Source organism: Rattus norvegicus, chromosome 2 (assembly GCF_021556685.1).
Source record: "Rattus norvegicus strain SHRSP/BbbUtx chromosome 2, alternate assembly SHRSP_T2T, whole genome shotgun sequence".
NCBI classification, from domain to species: Eukaryota; Metazoa; Chordata; class Mammalia; order Rodentia; family Muridae; genus Rattus; species Rattus norvegicus.
In genome coordinates, this window is record NC_141535.1 from 6,983,714 (window position 1) to 7,006,160 (window position 22,447).

The 22,447-nt window shown below is 38.8% G+C and overlaps 1 protein-coding gene and 1 pseudogene across 9 annotated transcripts in view; both read left to right on the top strand.

Moving 5' to 3' along the window:
• Positions 1-22,447, top strand: part of Ell2 (elongation factor for RNA polymerase II 2) — a 68,772-nt gene that overhangs the window by 39,845 nt on the left and 6,480 nt on the right. For 5 of the 8 annotated variants that reach the window (XR_015661813.1, XR_015661811.1, XM_087621478.1 and 2 more), the window contains 5 exon segments: positions 2,525-2,688; positions 8,887-9,146; positions 17,425-17,549; positions 17,810-17,894; positions 19,554-20,124. Coding sequence is in view for 6 of the 8 variants with exons in the window: in XM_087621478.1 (XP_087477604.1) it covers positions 2,525-2,688; positions 8,887-9,146; positions 17,425-17,549; positions 17,810-17,894; positions 19,554-20,124 (1,205 nt within the window). In the remaining 2 variants the exon portion in view is untranslated. 8 annotated transcript variants of the gene reach the window in all.
• On the top strand, positions 9,153-14,059 carry Itgb3bp-ps1 (integrin subunit beta 3 binding protein, pseudogene 1; annotated as a pseudogene). The gene has a single exon (XR_015673425.1). The product of XR_015673425.1 is annotated as an integrin subunit beta 3 binding protein, pseudogene 1 (transcript).

The following is a 22,447-nucleotide window of genomic DNA, read 5'->3' on the forward strand; positions in this document are numbered from 1 at the left end:
GCAAGAGAAGAGAAACAAAAATTAGCAAGAAAATTCAGGCAAATCCGTTAGTGCCCCTTTCCACCAGAAAACAAAAGCACTAAAAATGTTTAGTTCTCAACTGGGTGTGGTGGCACACACCTTTGATTCTGTCACTCAGAAGCATGAACAGGCTGATCTCTGTGACTTCTAGGACAGCCAAGGCTATGGAGAGAGACCCTATCTCAGAACAAAACCAAACCTTTTAGTTATCACCCTGTAATCTGGATACGTCCTTTCTAGTCTTGACTCTTATAACAGTGGATGTCTTGAAGGGCCTGGCTTTCTCAGCACAGGCTGTGCTCACAATAGAAGCTCAGTAAGTGGATACTCAGCAAATATTAACTGATGTCTGTTATCTCTCTCCACCTTTAAAACTCCTCACACATAAAATGGTGGAAATGTCAAGTCAAAATTCACATGTGGGAATCAGTGACCACATGAGCACAAGGCAAACAACTGTAACATGCTGGAACCTTCCCAGTTTCAACTAAGTTAAAAGGCTCTGGAGAGCAGCCTGCAGCTGCACAGATACACACGGCTTAACTTGCATGTAAAGTCTATACACCATCATTGCTTGTTCTTACTTTGTATGTGTCCCTTAGTAAGAAACAGGGAGTGATGCTACAGCAGACTTCCTGGTGCCACAACTTCACTTCATTAAGTGAGTTGTTCGCTCTCCAGTAGTCAGTCCTCCATCTTGGTCCACCAGATTGGCTTATCAGTATTCAAAGATACTCAAGTCTCCCTTATTTAAAAAAATAAATAGTACCTCAAAAAAAAAAATTCAAGTGGGTAGTGCCTTTCCTTGTCCCTAAAGCCAGTGCATACTTCTGAGTGTCTTATAACTGTCAGCTCTGGGCTACTTTCCCACTCTGCTCACCGTCCTCTGCTTGTGAAGCACTGTCCTCACAGCTTCCACAGTGCATAATACTTTCAGGCACTTTTTGGCTGTACCTCATAAGTATCCGTCCTTCCTGTTCGTGTTAACTGCTGCTCTCCCTATCCCGCAACCTATCCCTTTGTTACTGCAGTAGATGGGTCTCTATTGCTGGTAGCTTGGACATGATCTTTATTTTGCCTTTCTCCCTCTTCCTTTCTCCCATGTCTAATCACTAGTCAAGCCCCATCAACTTTGCCTTTTCCAGGCCTTGGAGTCAGCTGACTTGTGTGCATTCTGACTGCTGTGCTCTTATTCAAACCCCTAACTGATCTCACATGTTCACCCTTACATCCCCTTCTTCCATGTCTCCATGTATCTTGATCTTTCTCCAACACAGCTGAGCTATTTCTCTTTTTTATTCTCTTAGTCTCTTCAGAATCCATGGCCCCCAATCCCTGCACAGTGCACTCTCCTTATGTCTTCAGCCTCGCGTCCAATTACCCTTCCCAGAAGTCTTCCACTGAACTGAACCTTGTGCTCACTCGGGGCCTGCACAGGTTGTCTTTATGGAGCACTCCTGCCCATCACCTCTCTTACTTAGTCGGCTCTATGACATGCTCAGTTAGCACTTCCTCCAGAAAGTCCGTGTAACATGCCCTTCCAAGATGCTCCATTCTTGCCCATCTTTGTCATCCATCAGAGAAGCAGTTCTTTGAAGGAGGGACCACTTCTGTCTTGTCCTTACCCTGACTTTGTTCTACCAAATAATATTAATGGGGCATATTAACTATTTTAAGAATAGTATTTATAAAGAGAGTTATTAGCAAATTTCACAAAATCTTATTAGCTTCTTAGTATCGTAACAAAGGCGTTTCCAATTCGGTTTGAAAATAGAGGAGAAGTGCCATTTTATTCCATATTTTCCAGATGGCATTAAGGCTGTATAGTATTTTCCTTTTAAAATATTAGTTGTGACTTATGTGATCTCTAAAAAAATAAGAACATAACCATTTTAAATAATCACTATATTTAAAAATTAGAATTTTAAATTTTCTTAGGATTGCAGGTATTCAAACTGTTCCATGTAACTTTAAAGCAAAGTCGTTGTCAAAGTCGGTGTTAATATCCATGTTTGTCTTGATGTGTTGTTTTCCCTTTTTTAATGTAATCAAGAACTACTTGCCCCAATTCTCTTTTCAGTTTTTGCTATATAGAGATTTAAGGAAATTGTAAATACATATTTTACAATATTTTAACAATACTACTAATACATTATTGGAAATAAGAGAATTGTGTGCCAGGTCTCATGTTTCCTTTGTAAACCATAAGTGTCATGTCTATTGCAGGAAGCTTTAAAACAGCTGACATTAAACGAAGGAAGAACCCCAGTGCTTGCGGGACACTGCAACAGCATCCAAGCATTGGTCTCTTAGGATTCATCTGACCCATTTTGTTTAGAATGTGGAAAAAAATTAAGGGTGTAAACATCTTAAGTAATAATATTTAAAAATCAGTGTCAGTTATTTGAGGATTGTTAACTTATTTTTGCTAGTTTGTAGGATTCTGTTTGCCTGTCGTGAAAGTGAAAGTCATATCTAACAAAGCCACTCTCTTGCCTGACAGCTCTGGAGCCTCTCAGCTCAATTGCCTGGGATTTATACAGGATAAAATTACAGTGTGTGCAACAAATGATTCCTATCAAATGACTCGAGAAAGAATGACCCAGGCCGAGGAGGAATCCCGTAATCGAAGCACAAAAGTTATCAAACCCGGTGGACCATATGTAGGTTTGTATAGATGTATTTCTCTGTCACATGGTTGACTGGACTAACTCAAGATGGCTGTAGGTAAATACTGGTAATACTAAGAATGAGAACACAAATTAATTTTCAGGACATTTTACATAACATGGCCCAAAAAAGTCATTTTTCTCCTTTTAGGCTGCTGGTAAATTAAAGAACATACTTTAAAATTTTATGACTTTTATAATTCTTGAACCTTCTGTTGGCTGTTGATTATTATTTTGCAATGTTGAGGTCTGGATACTACATGAGGTTGGCTTTTATGTGTTTTCTTTGTCATTGAATGGTATAAACTCAGTGATGGACAGTGTGGTTCCTGTTTGTACTTTAATAGAGCTATTTTTGTATCAAAATCTATTAAACAAATAAGTTGATAACCTCATTGTTACAGATTTTGCTTGTGTTTTCAGAGGATTATTATACAATAAATGAATTTTTATTATAAAAGTATAAAATGTGCTTATGGTAAAGCAACAGGATGATGATTTAATTAAGACCTGGTCCCACCCCCATCATCCTTCTCATCAGCTCACTCAAACATGCATAAGATGGAAGGAAAGTATGGCCAGATCAGCCAGACGCGTATCTCCTTTGTGAGCAGTGTCTTGAACCTTAACAAGTCAGTTCATAGGGATTAGCAAGAACAGAAGGCTAGAGAGAACAGGAGCTATTCAAGTCTCTGGTCACTTTTGTAACTCAAGGCACTGTAGTTCGTGTAAATGAGGAATGGCTATGAATTTGGAAGTGTAGATGTTTCCAAACACAGTTTCTTACAGACAGACCCAAATCCTTTAACTGATACCTTCCTAGATTTAGTGTGACTGCTCTGGTTTTCCTAGCCATGCTGCGCTCAATTTTAAGAGGCTCCACGGTGCCTTTAACAAGTGTCTTAGGAACAAAGCCGAGTCTCCTAGGACTCGGAGCTCAGCTTAGATACATTTAGTTTGGTTTAACAACAATTCATGGCTTCCCCAGGCATCTGTACCCACAGGACCCAATACCCTGACTCGTAAGTTACCAACAATGACATTTTTTCCTTCCCTTTCCTGTGGAGTGAAGTAACAAATCTCAGCTTTCTTCCTTTGTTCTTTGTCCTTTCTCCTTGTTAAGTAACTTAGCAGACCATATTAATAGGCTAAATCTCAAATTATGTTTTCAATCCATAATCAAATTATGTTTTCTTTTCCACTTAACATTTTAACTAGAAAGTCACTGTCACTGTTTTTAAAAATGTTGCTTTAATCTAATATTTTATAAGCAATGATACTAGATTAAATATATAGAAGACTCAAATCATCAAAATGATTTCCCTTAATATAACTAACTGCAAACTCTTAACCTCATTTTATTCTAAAGCTTGAAAATCAGCAAAGACTCCTATCCATTTCCACTGATTGGTACTTAAATGTTCCCCATTTTGGTGATATATTTTGTGAGTGTGGAGACTAAGTACAATGCACTTACAATTTATATATCTGACTTAGAAGGTGGATGGGCTGGGTTGCTTACTTGCTTTGAAGAATATCAACCAGGGTACCCTGAAATTTCCTGTGTTGAACAGGCTGGTTTCAAATTTGCAAACCTCCCGCCTCAACATCATGAAAGCTAAGATTGCATGAGCCCCCACATTCAGTTCGTATGACAAACATTTCAACATCTAGAATCTCTTTATCGATGTATGTTAGAGTTCCTAAGGTTTCTTCTAGGAATTATAATTTCCATATATCTTAGGGATAACCCAATCTAAGTTTATCAAAGACTAAACCTGAACAAAATTCTCACTCTCATCAGAGCCTTACATTATCTCTGCCGTCCTCAAATGGTTCTTTATTCTTTTCCTCCCAGCTTTGTCTCCCATCCACTCACTCTCACTATACAGTGTTCTTCTCGGATCGGAAATCCTGCCATGAACCTCCTCAGCCATTTTTCTCCAAATCACTTAACCCCAGCTCCTGTGGCCTGCATTGCAACCTTTTAAGTATTTGTGGTGTAATCTCTGGACTGCTTCTAGTTTCTCACCTCAGATTGCTGTTAGTCAAAGCTAGATCAACTCTGGGGTTCGTTGGATTTTCTGTTGTTTACTTTGAGCTTTACCTGGATATGTTGCACTTGAGGTTTTTCTGTTGTCTGTTCTTTACCAGTTGATCCTTTCCTGCTGGGCAGCTCAATTTGTATTTTCCTACTTTTTATAATATCTGGCTTACTCAGTTCTTTAAAATGTTAGTGAATCAACCTATAGTGCTAATATTACTCAGTACTTACTGGGAGCTCATTATATTCAAGGTGTATGTTAGTTCTGTGTGTGTGATTCCTCCTCTGAATCTCATGATTACACTATGAAATAGGTTATAACTATTTTACACATTTTATACATCAAGTTGTTGGGCTCAAAAAAATTAATGATAATGAGCATGCCCTCATATCAAATTATACTCTCACTCATAAACAGCAGGAGCTACTTGTATAGCTTATAATTGATTGTACCGTGTAAAATGACACCAAATGCTTGCCTGTACCAGCTTAGGTACCTACAGACTTGCAGAACAAGGTTCCTTTCAATGATATAAGCCTGGGTGGAGGCAAGCAAGAGTCATGCTGGTCCTGCTGTGGTGTGGTATGGCATAGTGCCAGACTGGGCCTCTGCCAGCTGAGCTAGGCCTCAAGCCAAGCTTAAGGATGAAGTCTGCTCTGCTAGGAGTCTAGGGGTCACCTGGCCTAGTTTCCTGGGCTGCAAGCTTCTGAAACTCTCCTGTGGGAAACAAAGAACAAATCCTGCTTGTCTGGAGAGGAACCAGAAACACTTTTACTTGGACAGCAGCATGATGGTTAGTTTTCCACTTTGGTCCTGATGTTTCTGTCTGTAGTGAACATATTCCATAAGAAAACTTTACTAATCCCCACCACTTTGTTTCCTAATAGGTCAAATCCACCTCTTGATTCCTACCTACCTTATAGAATTTTGTTGAATTTACAAATCTTTATATGTATATGTAGGTGTACAAAATAACCCAGCTGATCTGATATTGATTATTCTTTTCCCAATTTCCCCATTATCCTTATTTTTGATTAGTGTATATTTGAATGATGAAACTGGTTACTGACTACCTCAATTTTCTCAGATACTAGATAAAGAATATCTGAATTAGAGGACATCTAATATCTGTTCTGGCAGTGTTGTGCCTATTGTCTTTGTACGTGTGCGTGTGTAATAAACCTTGAAAAAGTACCACAGGTTCCAAGCAATGTAAGCGGAAGCTACTGCATAGATTAAGTATTTAAGCAGAGTTGAAGCCATCCTTGCTGCCCTGCTGATAGTGTCTACAAAAGATGGCTTCCTTTCTCTTGTCTTTCTGATAGCCCACATTTACATTTCCTTTCACATTGTTGACTCACTGCGGAAGGATGAATAACTTTACCATCTAGTATTAAATGGAGGAACTAGAGGTGGACTCATAAATGTAACAGTGCTTCAGATATAACCCCAGTTTAGCCAACCCTGTTGATACCAACCACTGCTGCTGTATATAAAGGACCCCAGGGAATTGATTAGCTGTTGGGTCTGGGAAGAGTATTAACTTTTCCCACAGGCTTTATTAAAAAGGGCCTTTCTGAGGCAAATATTAAAAATAAAAATACAGTTCCCCTGACTGTTTTGAACTTAGAATCTTCCCACTTCACCTTTTCTTTAGCATCTCAGTTCTATTAGTGTTTATGGCATTAAGTGTTCTTCATCTGTAGCATCTCTTTCATTAATCTTGGGGTCTCCTTCCTGATTGAAGGCACAAAAGGGTTAGAAGGACAGCAAGCAAATGATGTTTAAATGTAATTCAGTGCCAGTGTTATTGGGTTATTGGGTTTCAAATAGTTCATTCAACCAATTTGAAAGGAACAATCACCCAGCAACCAGCCATCTAAACGAATAATGAAGTTGGTGTATTGGGAGCAGGTACCAGAAGACCCACCACTAGGCCTCAGTTAAGACTCAGCCCTCTCCCTCATCAGAATCCAATTTTTTAATCAAATATCATACTCCCTCTTCAGGACAGAGTAAGCCTTCTTTATTTTCCTCTGCCTGCTTCTCAAGAGGTGCAAGAAAACAGAGCAACCCCTGGGGCCCATTTTGAGACCAAGGATCTGAAGTAGATCAAATAGAAACAAAATGCTGGATCAGGAGAACCTGAGCTGGCCTGGGTTCTATCTATGACAGCTTCGTTGGGAAAAGAGTTAAGCAGGTTCTTTCCTACAGGAATTGGCAAATAGGAGGGAAGTGTGACATTTAGAGTATTTCCTAAGACCTTACATTTTCTCCAGTAATTTCTGTTGAACAATCAAAAATTGTGATGTTAATATTGTCACAGCTTTGAAATGGTAGACCAGTCTGGCAATGTGGGAAAATACAGACTGTGCTGACTCCTGCCCTTCTGTTTGCTGACATTCACAATCATTAGGACTGACTCACTCTGCTGGTGGAAAGCAGCCACGGCCCTGCCCTCACAGAGCTTACAGCCCAACATGAAACAACAGGAAAGCATTAGGCATTTATTCATAAAACCTTTCCCACGAAGAGGTACAAGTGAGATTTGGCCGTAATCACAGACCTTCCCACTGTGCTAAGTAAGCATTTTACTATTTTGAGCGAGCGTCTCCCACTGAAAACCCCAAATTTCACTACTGTGAAATGGAGATAAGACTTACCTTGAGAAAATTACTGGCATGAAGTCGTTAGGGTACAGAGTCTTCACCACCACACCATAATCAGTACATGATAAATATTAGTCCTTTTCTACCTAATGTTGATCTAGCATACTCTAAATTATAAAATATGTAAAAAAAACAGCTATCAGTCTATCTTTAAAGCTTTACATAATTTAATTTGACTGGTTTTCTTATCACTGGGCAATATCCCTTAGAATTCTGTTTCTTCACTGTACAGTAATTCCATCTGATATTGGCCATCACTTGGTACTGATATTTGCCATCCCAGTTGGTGAAGTATACCAGCTGATGGTTTCCTAGGAATGAGGTAGGCTGACAGCAAAGTTCTGTCTGGGCCCTCCCTGGACAGAAACACTAATGAGCAGAGTTCCTGAAACTGATTGACCTTCACACATAGCTCATGATACTTGCTTTTACGTATCTGTCATTTCTACTATCATAGTCTTCCTACTGCAGTCACCCTGTTTGATGGGTCATTTCCAGTTCTCCTCTCTATTTAGCCAGAAGGAATGGAGTTGGACATAAGGTGTAGTAAAAAAGTAAAGAGATTCTACTTCGGAAATTATATAGGGATTTTATCCTGCTGTCTGTCCTTTATCAAGAGACAGTTACTGGAAGCAAATAGGATGCTCTATCTGGATAGATTTGAACAGAGTTTACTAGGTCACTTCTGATACATGTTTTCTAGACATTGTCATCTGCCATTTGTTAGTATTCTGTCCAGGCAGAAAGTATTGCTGACACAAGCAACACTGTCCCTAAGGGAAGGGTGTGTCATCTTAGACCTTTTTCTTTCTCTGTATCTGACCTGTCTTTGTAGTTTATAAAGATGGATCTCCTTGTTTTCTAAGAGTATGTGTGTTTGGTTGGTTTGATTTTACTTCTAAAATGTGTTATTGCTTACTAAGAAAGACCATCTGGAGTGTGCCTGGTAGGTATTGGTTCTACTCCCTGTGATGCCTGTGTCTATGGATTTATTACAGTACTGCCCTGGGTTATGTCTCCTTATGAAATCTAACATGCATTTTTTTGTGTTATCGTGAGGTAATATTGAATCCCTGTTTCTATTCACATCTGCTCTTTTAGAAGTGATATACACGAAGAGTTAAGTACTGTAAGTAATACAGGACAGCATTAAAATTATTTCTATCTGTCATCAAAGAATCAACAATGGAAAGTTCTCTATTCTTTTTTTTTGTATCACTAATTATTATCCATGTATGGCTAAATGGCAAAAGCACATCTATAATATTCATTTTAAAAAATGATTCTACTAAAAATTCCTACTCCATATTGTGGGCAACTTCATCAGAATACTAATGTATGTTCCTTTATAGTAAAAATAGAAACAAAATGAACTCTTTTTTTCTATAATAAAAAGTTACATAAATTGGGTTGTGGTAGCTTCAATACTCATTATATTACAGCACATAGATTTGTAACCATGTCTTTTCCACTGGTCTTTAGGGAAAAGAGTGCAAATTCGTAAAGCACCTCAAGCCATCTCGGATGCAGTGCCTGAGAGGAAAAGGTCAACGCCCATGAACCCTGCAAATACAATTCGAAAGATGCATGGTGGCAGCAGTGTCTCTCAGAGGCCGTACAGGGACAGAGTCATTCATTTACTGGCACTAAAAGCCTATAAGAAACCTGAGCTGCTTGCCCGACTGCAGAAAGATGGTGTCAATCAAAAAGACAAGAACTCCTTGGGAGCAATTTTGCAACAGGTAAGGACAACTGAGAGAATATCTGAGTACTTCTGGTGAGGCTCACTTAAGAACACTTGTTTTGATAGGCTGTGGATGGAAGTTAGTTGATACATTACTTCCCTAGTGTGCTGGAACCCTGGGTTTGATCCCTAGGACATGCCTATAATAGCACTTAGGAGATGGAGTCACGAGAATTATCACAAGTTCAGGATCATCCTTAGCTACAAAGTGAGTTATTGCCTCTGTAAAGTCCATTAATTTTTTAATTGTATTTTTTTGTTTACATTTCAAATGTTATCTCCTTTCCCAGTTTCCCATCCATAAACCCCCTATCTCATCTCCTCTCCCCCTTCTTCCCCCATCATCCACACCCCCTTCCTACCTGCCCACCCTGACATTTCCCTACACTGGAAGGTCCAGCCTTGGCAGGACCAAGGGCTTCTCCTCCCATTGGTGCCAAACAAGGCCATCCTTTGCTACATATGCAATTGGACCCATGGGTCTGTCCATGTGTACTCTCTGGATGGTTTAGTCCCTGGGAGCTCTGGTTGGTTGGTATTGTTCTTACAGGGTTGCAAACCCTTCAGCTCCTTCAATCCTTTCTCTAACTCCTCCAATGAGGGCCCTGTTTTCAGTTCAGTGGTTGGCTGTAAGCGTCCGCCTCTATTTGTCATGTTCTAGCAGAGCCTCTCAGGAGACATCTATATCAGGCTCCTATCAGCAATATTGCCTGGGTTTGGTGGCTGTATGTATGGGCTGGATTCCCAGGTGGGGCAGGCTCTGCATGGCCATTCCTTCAGTCTCTGTTCCAAACTTTGTCTCCATATCCCCTCCTATGAATATTTTTGTTCACCCTTTTAAGAAGGACTGAAGCATCTGCAGTTTAGTCGTCCTTCTCCTTGAGCTTCATGTGGTCTGTGGATTATATCTTGGGTAATTCAAGCTTTTGGCTAATATCCACTTATCAGTGAATGCATACCATGTGTGTTTTTCTGTGATTGGGTTATCTCACTCAGGATGATATTTTCCAGTTCCATCCATTTGCCTATGAATTTCATGAAGTCATTGTTTTTAGTACCTGAGTAGTACTCCACTGTAGATAAACCACATTTTCTGTATCCTGTGTTGAAGAACATCTGGGTTCTTTCCAGCTTCTGGCTATTATAAATAATGCTGCTATGAACATAGTGGAGCACGTGTCCTTGTTATATGTTGGAACATCTTTTGGGTAAATGCCCAGGAGTGATATAGTCCTCAGGTAGTGGAATGTCCAACTTTCTGAGGAACCTCCAGACTGATTTCCAGAGAGGTTGTACCAGCTTATAATCCCACCAACAATGGAGGAGTGTCCTTCTTTCTCCACATCCTCGGCAGCATCTGTTGTCACCTGAGTTTTTGATCTTAGCCATTCTGACTGGGGTGAGGTGGAATCTCTGGGTTGTTTTGATTTGCATTTCCCTGATGACTAAGAATGTTGAACATTTCTTTAGGTGCTTCTCAGCCATTCGATATTCCTCAGTTGAGAATTCTTTGTTTAGCTCTGTACCCCATTTTTTAAATAGGGTTATTTGACTCTCTTGAGTCTAACTTCTTGAGTTCTTTGTATATATTGGATATTAGCCCTCTATCAGATGTAGTATTGGTAAAGACCTTTTTGCAATCTGTTGGTTGCCATTTTGTACTAATGGCAGTGTCCTTTGCCTTACAGAAGTTTTGCAAATTTATGAAGTCCCGTTTGTCAATTCTTGATCTTAGAGCATAAGTCATTGGTGTTTTGTTCAGGAAAATTTCCCCAGTGCCCACGTGTTCAAGGTTCTTCCCCACTTTTTCTTCTATTAGTTTCAGTGTATCTGGTTTTATGTGGAGGTCCTTGATCCACTTGGACTTGAGCTTTGTACAAGGAGATATGAATGGATCAATTTGCATTCTTCTATGTGCTGACTGCCAGTTGAACCAGCACCATTGGTTGAAAATGCTATCTTTTTTCCACTGGATGGTTTTAGCTCCTTTGTCAAAGATCAAGTGACCATGGGTGTGTGTGTTCATTTCTGGGTCTTCAATTCTATTCCATTGATCTACCAATACCATGCAGTTTTTATCACTATTGCTCTGTAATACAGCTTGAGTTCAGGGATGCTGATTCCCCCAGAAGCTCTTTTATTGTTGAGGATAGTTTTCACTATCCTGAGTTTTTTGCTATTCCAAATGAATTTCAAAATGTTGATGGAGATTGCATTGAAGATTGCTTTTGGCAAGATGGCTATTTTTACAATATTAATCCTGCCAATCCATAAGCATGGGAGATCTTTCTATCTTCTGAGATCTTATTCAATTTCTTTCTTCAGAGACTTGAAGTTCTTGTCATACAGATCTTTTATTTGCTTGATTAGAGTCACACCAAGATATTTATATTATTTGTGACTGCTGTGAAGAGTTTCTGTAGGGTCCATTCTTAAATACCACAAGCCCTCTGTTTGTTCCTGTTAATATTGTCACTATTTTTGAGATGGGGAATTTTCATGTAGAAATACAATTTGTGAATATTATTAAACTTGTACATCTTGGGTTGTTTTGTTTTTAGGGTGAGACTTGCTTTGGTGATTCTCCTGAGTGCTGATAGTGTTGGTATGTGCCACTATGCCATCTAGCAGTTTCATTAAAACCCGGTTGAAATGTGAACATTTTTCTCATTTGGCTAAAAACAATTTTATCCAAAATTTCACTAAGAACTAGGCAAGTTTTTTATTGTTTGCTTTAGTCTTTCATTACCTCACTTAACACCTAAGTTTACCGGGTGATTAGAAGCAAAGTTGTATGACATCCTGTGTTACTCTTCAGTTGGCATAAGGCATAGTACCCGGGCCTAGTAAATCATTTAAAATGTATTGTGTCTTCCGTATTCCTTGAAGTCCTTATCACTTCATATTTTCTAGACCAAGACCAGTCAGTTGTTTTCTTTAAGGGATATAAGAATTTCAAGATTAGATATGATCAGTTAGTTACCTTATAATCACAAGGTGCACTGTGAAGTAGGTGTTGGTTTTCATTAAAGAAATATCAAATAGTGATTTCCTATATTTTTGGTATTTACTTTGGGAGGTAAGTGTAAATTAACATTCAGATCCATCATAAATGTATTCCCTCTGTGATTTTTTTTTCTAAAAAATAATGACATTTCCAAATTCTAAAATTTCATCATTTTTTAAAATTATGTTTTATCTGATACTAAATAAATAACAACTTTAAGTCTATTTCTTCATTATTAGCTTACATCCAAAACACAATCCTAAAGATTATGAAGGAGTAGAACCATTTCTGCAGGTTGTAATTACCTAGTCTCTCAGTCACTTGGGATAATCTTTACTAAATCCATTGAATACCTTTTGAAAAAAAATTGTTTTGTTTTGTTTTGAGTCAGGGTTTCTCCATGTAGCCCTGGCTATCCTGAAACTTACTTTATAGACCAGGCTGACCTCTAACTCAAAGGTCCACCTGCCTTTGCCTTCTGAGTACTGGCAAGTATGTTCCACTACCACATGGCAAAAAAATAATTTAAATCTGTATTTAATCTATATGTCATATATCCCTTATTAAGTTGAAAATGAAGAGTCAAGGAGAAATGAGGATGAGAGTGAGAGGGAGTGCCAGATCACTCTTCTGTTGGGAAGAGAGTCAGGCTGCACATCACACAGTGCACAGGAAAGACATCACCAGAATGTTGATGAATTAATTACCTTCTGAGACAGAAGATAAATAGGACACAATGATGGAGAGTAGCTTCCTAGAAGCTTCTGCTACACAGGCAATAGTTATATAGTGTTGTAAATACAGATCACTGTATCTTAATGGGAATACTTGACACTGAACAATTGGAATATGACAGTTATTGATCGGGTTGTTTTCCAGAGCCGTTGAGTATAGTTTTATCCTGGCTGTACATTCAAATATCCTAAAGCTCATTTTAGGAAGTGCCTGTGCCAGATTCCACCCAACACAAACCAGTGAGGATCTGAAAGAAGGACGTGATCACCAATACTGTAGAAAGCCCCTGAACAATTTGGATGTTTAATATGAGCTGAAACATCTAGAGTAGTAAAAACAGATATAGAGGTCAAGTTATTGACCAACCTACCACTTTAGAAGCTTGTACTATATAGACCAGTGTACTGTATGCCAGGCACAGTGTGGCTAGGCATTTCATGTATATATCGTTTGATCTTCACATCTTAAAAACTTTGACTAGCTGCACTTGCTGTTTCTCAGTTGGTTCTATCCAGCAACAGAGTCCTGGAAATGCCATTTAGAGATTATCCACCTTATGTTCTCAAGTTAAAAGATCACTGAAACTAGATGATCAGTTTGAAGACAATTCATTTGGTCCTTCAGAAATCATGAAGAAGAAAAGTAGTACAGCTTATTCTCCAACTACTGGAACTTATCAGTTGAGCCATTTTCTTCTCCTACAACCCCCAGAGAACAAGAACACAGAAACAGACCATCAAATGGAACAAGAAAACTGAATAACTTGAGCTCACCTGAAAGACAGGAGTCCACAGTGAAAGGCAGTGATGGACCAATGATGTTGCTATCTAAAATTGAGAGATCATCAGAGAAAACCATGGAGATAATGAACAATTTAAGTAGTGTACAGGTGTTGGAGGGCAACAGACAACTTGAAGATCTCATTGGTGTTTCCCTAGTACCATGCTCCTTAAAAAGAGAAGCGAGAAAAACCAAAGAGCTAATGACAAAAGTAATAAAAAAAAAAAGCTGTTTAAAAAGAAAAATTCAAAAATTCCTCCCAAAAACAACATCTTGATAGCTTTGAATTCCTTAAAGCCATTTTAAACTGAGTGTTACCTTCAAGGCTAACAACTGTGTCAACCTACCTGGATACTAGTCAGCCATCAGAATACAGACCAGATGGAAGTAAAGAGTTTATACCATCTTATAAGACAGGCAGAAGATATGTTGATTATTCTAAAAAAATAAATAAATAAAGGCATCCACTGTGCACTGCATTTTTGTGGGGGAAAAAAAAAACTGACTAAGGCCGGCTACTATACATTTCCTTATCCTGAACATTCCTAACAGTTGATACGACTTTTGCTTCATGAAAGCGACCAAAACTGACTTGAAAATTACTAGAATAACAGAAGAAGCTGTTGTCAAAATATCAAAATATTATTTTATTACCAACTAGTTAGCAAAGTACTAAGTAAAATGATCAGTACTGTTTTGCCCGTGCAAATGCATAGTTTTGCTGATTTGATACTTATAGTGTAGTTTTCTTTGAGTACTCTGTGAATGTTATTTATAAAAATAAAATATACTAGGACATATGATTTAAAAACTGTTTACCACTAAATTGGTATACAAATATATAGCTTCCTTTTCCTTAGAATGACTTTTCTTGGAAAACCTTCCTTAAAAAAAATCAAAACAGCAACTCAATGAACCTGAAAAATCTCCTTGGTCTGAACCTTTGGGCCTTTGAGTTAAGTGCACATTCATCATTTGCTCATTGCATTCATTTACTTCAGCTGCTTCTCTGTATCAACTGACTCTACACCTATGAATTCAACTAATTGAAGACCACAGTTTTTTTTTAACTGCATCTGTACTAAATATACATAGACTTTATTCCTTGTTATTCCCCAAACAATACCATATCACAACCTTGTATATAATGTTTATATTTAATTGTCTATTGTAAGTAGCCTTGAGGTTATTTATAGTATATGAAAAAAGTCTATAAATCTAGGTAATTTTATATGGAGGACTATGGGTTCATTGAGTTAATTCCCTTAAGACACAAGGGTTAACTGTTCCTGCACTCTACCAAAGAACATACTCCCTGATTTTCTAAAATATATCTACAAGATTAAACTCAGGAATGATGGGGAGTTGAGAGGGGCTGGGCAAGAGATCCTCTCATAAATGGGGAGTTTAGGAAACCTCTTTCTTGGTAGTTACCTGAAATGAAAAGCATTAGACAAAGCAAATCATCATTTCTGAGAGCCAGCCTGGTAGAAAAGATGGAGACTAAATCCCAGGAGACATTGCAGACCGGAGATAAAGAGAGACATTTTATTTTGAATTAGATGGAAAGTGACATTGGAGTTTAAGCAAGAATATGCTATAATCTGATCTATACTCTCACTCCTCTTTATGTCAAGAGTGGCTCAGGGGCCAGGGGCCAGGGGCCAGTTGGGAATAGAAGAAAAAGAATACTTAAATGAGTCTGCTGCAGAAATCAAGGTGTCACATGCTGGCAGCTTGGTATGCTAGAGTTGGTTTCATAAATTTTGAGGAAAGACTTGCTAGCAGAGATGAAGAAGAGTGGGAGCTGTGTTTATAAGTTGGTTTTTCATAAAGCAGTTCAGTAGATGTTGAGCTACTGATTAGATAATTCAAAAAAGGGATGGGTATAAGTAATGCGGATGGCAGGACTACTACAAAGATTCCATTTGGAAATGTTGATTAGACATATCTAATAGATGTCAGTAGATAATCACACATAAGTATTCAGAAAACATTTAGGTATTAACCTGTAAATTGGGCATTGTAAATCTATAGTTGAGTGAACTCATCTTAGGAAGGAGAAGAACAAAGAAAATAGGGCAAAGGGCAGTTATTGAGCACATCCCCATATAAAGGCATGAGCATAGGAGGCTTAAGAAAGGAAGGCCCTGAGGGAGGGAAGTGACCAGGAGACTCTCCCAACAGGACCACAGGAGGAAACTGTGGTGGGGAGGTAGAGTTAGTCTGTATAATGAAAAAGAAAACTATTGTTCTGTATATTCCACTTCAAATATAAGTCCAATTGTGTCTTATATTCACTTATTCACAAAGTTGAAAGACTGTTTTATGGCAACATTAATAGTAAATTAGTGCTCATATGTGACATGCACACTATTAAATCTGATAGCACTTCTTAAAGGACACACTAAGGAGTCACATTACTGAAAAGACAATTCCCAGATTTATGGGTGGACATACTTTTTTCCTTAGCCTTAAAGATTTTTAGTGTGTAAGAGGGAGATTTACTGAATGGGCTGAGAAAGGAGGATACAGGAATCTAAAATTCACTTAAAATCTATTACATAAAGTATGAAACTGTCAGTAAAATAATTTTAAATACTTTTGGTTTAGCATAATCGCATAGATTCGAAATAAGTAGGTTATTCTACTACCTGGACATTTTAGGAATGTTTACCCTGCTAACGGGTAGAAAAATATTACACTTGGGAAAAAGCCCTCTAACATATATAAGGAACCATAGTTTGAGACTTAGTTGTATTTGTTTGACGGGATTTTAAGGATCTTGAAGGGATAAATAGTTCTTCAGGAAAGCTGGCAGATATGAGAAATAAACTTGCGGGCTAGAGAGATGGCTCAACGGTTAAGAGCACCTGACTACTCTTCCAGATGTCCTGAGTTCAATTCCCAGCAACCACATGGTGGCTCACAACCATCTGTAAAGGGATCCAATGCCCTCTTCTGGTGTATCTGAAGACAGCTACAGTGTACTTATATATAATAAATGAATAAATCTTAAAAAAAAGAAATAAACTTGCTTATCAAAAAAGAAATAAAAACAAGATGATCAAAATTAATAGTAGTTGTACAGATGCTGTCTGCTGCTGGCTGAGAGCTTGTAACTTGCCATTAGGGTCCTATTTGTGTTCTGTTTAAATAGAAGTGACTAGAGATTTTTCACTATGATTCAGCAGCACTGGAAGTGGCTGAGCTGGTGAAAGGCCCTGCTTTGCAAGCATGGTGATTTGAGTTGGTCCTCAGAACCCATACGAAGGTAGAAGGAGAAAAGTGACTTCACAAAGCTGTCCTTCAGATGGGTGTTGTAGCATGTATTAGCTTGCAAAATTATAGACCTACAAAAATCAAATATTAAGATAAACATATATGAAAGAGCATGAGATTTTTTTTCTTCTGAGACTAGAGTCCCTTCACTTAACATTTTCCATTTCTACCTATTACCTATTTCCCTGCAAATTTCATTTTTCTTAACAGAATTTTTACTCTGTTACATCATGTTACATCATGTCAAGATGTTACATCATGTCAGCATGTCTGCACCACATTTTGTTATCATTCTTTAACAGAAGATGAAAGGCTAGGCTGTCTTTAGTAGGGTAAGAGTGAAGAGACAGTATCTCTGAGGTAGAATGGAGGATCCTTTGGGTGTATTGCCAGAGGATCATAAAAAAGCTTTATGTAGCCTGTTTTATATAGCCAACAAAATGCCTCATGCTGTCGTCGTACCCTATTCCAGGTGGCCAATCTGAATCCTAAGGACCTCTCCTATACTTTAAAGGATTATGTATTTAAGGAGCTCCAGCGGGACTGGCCAGGTTACAGTGAGACAGACAAACAGACACTGGATTTGGTGCTCTCTAGGTAAGTTTCCATGTTGTCTTTAAAAATGGTGCAAATAGGGGCTGGGGATTTAGCTCAGTGGTAGAGCGCTTGCCTAGGAAGCGCAAGGCCCTGGGTTCGGTCCCCAGCTCCGAAAAAAAAGAACCAAAAAAAAAAAAAATGGTGCAAATAAGCAATATTCTAATCAGTGTTGTTTTACTGTTGAGGTGAGAAGGAGAAGTTTTGTATTGTTCGTATTTCAGAAGCTTCTTTATTACTTGGAAAATATGTTTCCTTTACAGAAAATTAAATCCATCTCAGAATGCTGGCACTAGCCGGCCAGAGTCTCCCATGTGTTCCAGCAAAGATGCTGCCTCATCTCCTCAGGTATGCCAGGAAGCTGTGAAATCACAGCCTGCCATGCAGCCCAGCACACTTGGCTTTCTGATTGTGAAGGAGGAAACTGCACAGATCACCTGCCCAAAGCCCACAGCTAATTCATAACCAAGCTTTCAGTTTTGACCTCAGTCTAGAATTATTTACACTAAGTTGTACTGATGATCAAAGTACTTAAAGCTTATCTTGCTTGCCACTTTTAAAATTTAAGTTAATTGTAAGATTTTCCTTTTCAGTTTGCTCACTAACCAGAAGACATATCCAGCCCCACATAACTTTGGAAGATACTTGATTTTATCTGAAATGTACTAGGACATTCTTGTTAAAAATGTGTTTGGGGCAGATTGAAAAGGGGCGTTACTTTAAAGTTGTTGTTTTTTTTTCCAATTTAACCATAATCAGAAGACCTGTAATCAGACTCCATTCTAGTTTAGAATCATCTCAGTGTAACATATCTGACAGTTTTTGTGTCCTGGGTGCTTTGGGTCAATCCTGGCAGAGATTTTTCTGCCCGCCCTAGTATTATTAACACAGTACCTCTTCTCTGTGTACGCTACTCTGAAGAACTAGGGAAAGCAGACAGATGTGTGGAGAGCACTCTAGCAAGAGACTAGCTATGAGTCAAAGTGCTAGAAACCTACTGTGAGGAAGACAGCGGGAGAAAAGGAGCAAGTCCATCTTTGGAGACTTTGTTTTAATGCCTTCAACTATGAACCTGCTTCTATGCTGATCAAATTCCACAGTGGGTGCTAAAGTAAAAACAGAATGAACTAATGGGTTAACTATTATCTTCTTTTAAGTCCAAATACAAAATATCTAACATATAGCTTATATGTTTATACTTTTCAACTATTCATTTTTATAACTTATATAATGTTATTAAGATAATATATCAATGTTTGTTTTTAAAGTGTGTCTACCTCATTTTAATGCGCCAGTTATGAAAACTTAGTTTACAACATTGTGAATATATATGTACAGTGAAAAACTATAATGGCATTTCAGCCATGATAGCTGAGTCTAAAGGATGGGATAGTTCACAATGTGATGGTTAAACTGATAAGTGACCACAAACATATCCACAACTGGAGCATTTTAGTCAATTAGAGCATGGGCACACTGCCCTTTATTAGCCTTACTGATGTTCACAACTTTAGATGGTGCAGACTGCTTTCTTACCTGCTAACCTAGGCCAACTGAGCCAGCCTTGAGGGTGCTTGCTTCTACTTAGATAAGGGTTAGGAGAAGATCACACTTGGGAAAAGGCCCTCCAACAGATACCTGAGGAAACTTTAGTTTGTGTTTTAGTTTATTAGTTTGAGAGGATTTGCCTTGAATAGTTTCTAGGGTTTAGGTAGCCTGCAAGATGGAAAAACACTATTTGGCACTGTTCCTCTATTCTGCTTTTAACAGAGGGACTAAAATTAGATTTGCATTTGGTTTAGAGGGGTGTGTGTGTGTGTGTGTGTGTGTGTGTGTGTCTGTGTCTGTGTCTGTGTGTGTGTGTGTGTGTGTGTGTGTGTGTGTGTCTGTCTGTGTGTGTGTGTGTGTTGAGGAGTATGGTTTTATTTTGACTGATCTTAGAGTCTGGTATGATGAGTAAGCTGCTCAGCTAACAAATCTTATCCTTCCCCCATCCCCGATCCCCAGAAACGACCTTTGGATTCAGATTTCATTGATCCTTTAACGAACAAAAAAGCTCGAATATCTCACCTGACAAACAGAGTCCCACCGACATTAAATGGCCATTTGAATCCCACCAATGAAAAATCTTGTGCAAGCCTTCTACCGCCCCCTGCAGCTGCTGCCATCCCCACCCCCTCACCACTGCCTTCAACCCACCTGCCTGTCTCCAATCCTACCCAGACTGTAAATTCCAACTCCAATTCCCCTAGCACTCCAGAAGGCCGGGGGACTCAAGACCTACCTGTTGACAGTTTTAGTCAAAACAGTAGCATCTTTGAGGACCAGCAAGACAAATATACCTCAAGGACTTGTCTGGAGGAAACATTACCCTCTAGCTCAGCTTTACTAAAGTGTCCAAAGCCCATGGAAGAAGAACATCCAGTGTCTCACAAAAAGTCCAAAAAGAAGTCTAAAAAACACAAGGAAAAGGACCAAATAAAGAAACATGACATTGAGAGCAGGGAGGAAAAGGAGAAAGACCTTCAGAGAGAAGAAACTGCCAAGCTGAGTAATGACAGTCCAAATCCCAATGAAGGTATCTTATATTTGTTTAAATGGGGGGAAAAGCCTTCGTTCTGTGTTAAATGAACTGGAAGAACATGCTATTAGAAGTTGTTGATGATGCTGTTTAAAGATTTTTTTTTCCATCTTTATTAACTTGAGTATTTCTTATTTACATTTCGATTGTTAGTCCCCTTCCCAGTTTCCAGGCCAACATCCCCCTAACCCCTGCCCCTCCCCTCCCCTTCTCTATGAGTGTTCCCCTCCCCATCCTCCCCCCATTACCACCCTCCCCCCAACAATCACATTCACTGGGGATTCAGTCTTGGCAGGACCAAGGACTTCCCCATCCACTGCTGCTCTTTCTAGGATATTCATTGCTACCTATGAGGTCAGAGTCCAGGGTCAGTCCATGTATATAGTCTTTAGGTAGTGGCTTAGTCCCTGGAAGCTCTGGTTGGTTGGCATTGTTGTTCATATGGGGTCTCAAGCCCCTTCAAGCTCTTTCAGTCCTTTCTCTGATTCCTTCAACGGGGGTCCCGTTCAGTGGTTTGCTGTTGGCATTCGCCTCTGTATTTGCTGTATTCTGGCTGTGTCTCTCAGGAGAGATCTACATCCAGTTCCTTCAGCCTGCATTTCTTTGCTTCATCCATCTTATCTAGTTTGGTGGCTGTATATGTATGGGCCACATGTGGGGCAGGCTCTGAATGGGTGTTCCTTCTGCCTCTGTTCTAAACTTTGTCTCCCTATTCCCTCCCAAGGGTATTCTTGTTTCCCTTTTAAAGAAGATTTTTAAGCAAATGACTTATTTAGCTAACCTTAATATTGTGCTTTTGGAGCATATTTTTTTCTTTCACCTTGTAGCTGTCACTTTAGTCTTTACTTAGCAGAGTATTAAACATGACTTCTGGATGCATATTTACACTGACATTTTAAATTGACCCTGCCATTCTCCAAAGACTCCCCTTTGCTCTTCTTTTCCTTCTCTGTCATATTGCACAACATAACATCCGTATAACAGGTCCATGCCATTTTGTGATTGATTTAAACACATTCACAATAGCTGTAGAAATATCTATTCCCTCCTTTCTGAGAAGCAAGAAGCATCCCTGCTGTAATTAAGATTAGCACAGAAAGACTGTCAAAATCTTTGTAAAGATTCTGTGGTCACTTGCAATAAGAGTACTTTGTTTCAGGTTTCTGGCTGTTATTAGCTTGGAAGAGAGAAGGATATTTTTGTTAGTAAACTGACATCATCTGTTAGTCAGATCTTGTTCCTAACATTGAACACCTGAAACCCTGAGGTTTAACTGACCATTTCTGCCATATGGAAGATACTCTCATTATTCTCTCCTAGTAAAATTTGCAGAAGAGAAGTTATGGTAAAGATACAGTTGACCTGGATTAGGTGTACTGCATGATAACAAATATCAACACAACACTAAAGAATGGTCAAAGTATAAGTTATTTTCCCCACCTACACTACTCTTCAGATTTGAATATGTCAAGTCAGGATAAGCTATAAAGTAAAATTTCACGTTTAGAGTTATAAGCCAGATTCATGTTACCCTCTGCTTTCCACACATCTACCCTTCATGGGGTGACTCAAGACGAGCTCCAGTATGCCAAGACCTCCCATAGAAACTTGTGTGCTGGGGTTGGGGATTTAGCTCAGTGGTAGAGCACTTGCCTAGCAAGCACAAGGCCCTGGGTTTGGTCCTTAGCTCCAAAAAAAAAAAAGAAAGAAAGAAAGAAAAGAAACTTGTGCGCTCGCTGGGGTAGAGACCTGGGTAAGCCTGTATCCTTTTTTTTTTTTTTTTTTTCTTGATGATTTATAGGAAATCTTATTAGTGTCGTGTGATCTTCACAGGTGGAGGGCAGGTCCAAAAGCACATCCTGTATCTGGTCTGGCATCTAGGGCAAAGACCAAGGATTCTATACTTGATGCTCTTGCACATTCTCTTGTGGTCACAACCAAGTCAAATTTATATAGGTGAACAATAAGGCCACTGATTATGTAATTATTTAGTGTATTTTACCTTTTAAAAGGCTGATAAATTGTCAGATATTCACATTTACTTTGTAGTGAACATATGTTTTTCCAGCAAATTATAGTTAGAATTATTAAGGGTAGCTTGAATTTAAAAAAAAAGGAAAAAAATTAATAAATTTTCTAAGCATAGCCCTGGAAGCTGTGTGTTAAGCAATATAATACTGAGAATTTACCCACTTTTAACAGCATAGCCATGAGTGGCTAAAGCATTTTTTAATATTTACCCTTAAATCACCTGTCTAGTGCTGTGAGAGTCACAGGTTAGAGAAGTGTGCATCCACTTTCATTAATGCCTGGTGAGCCA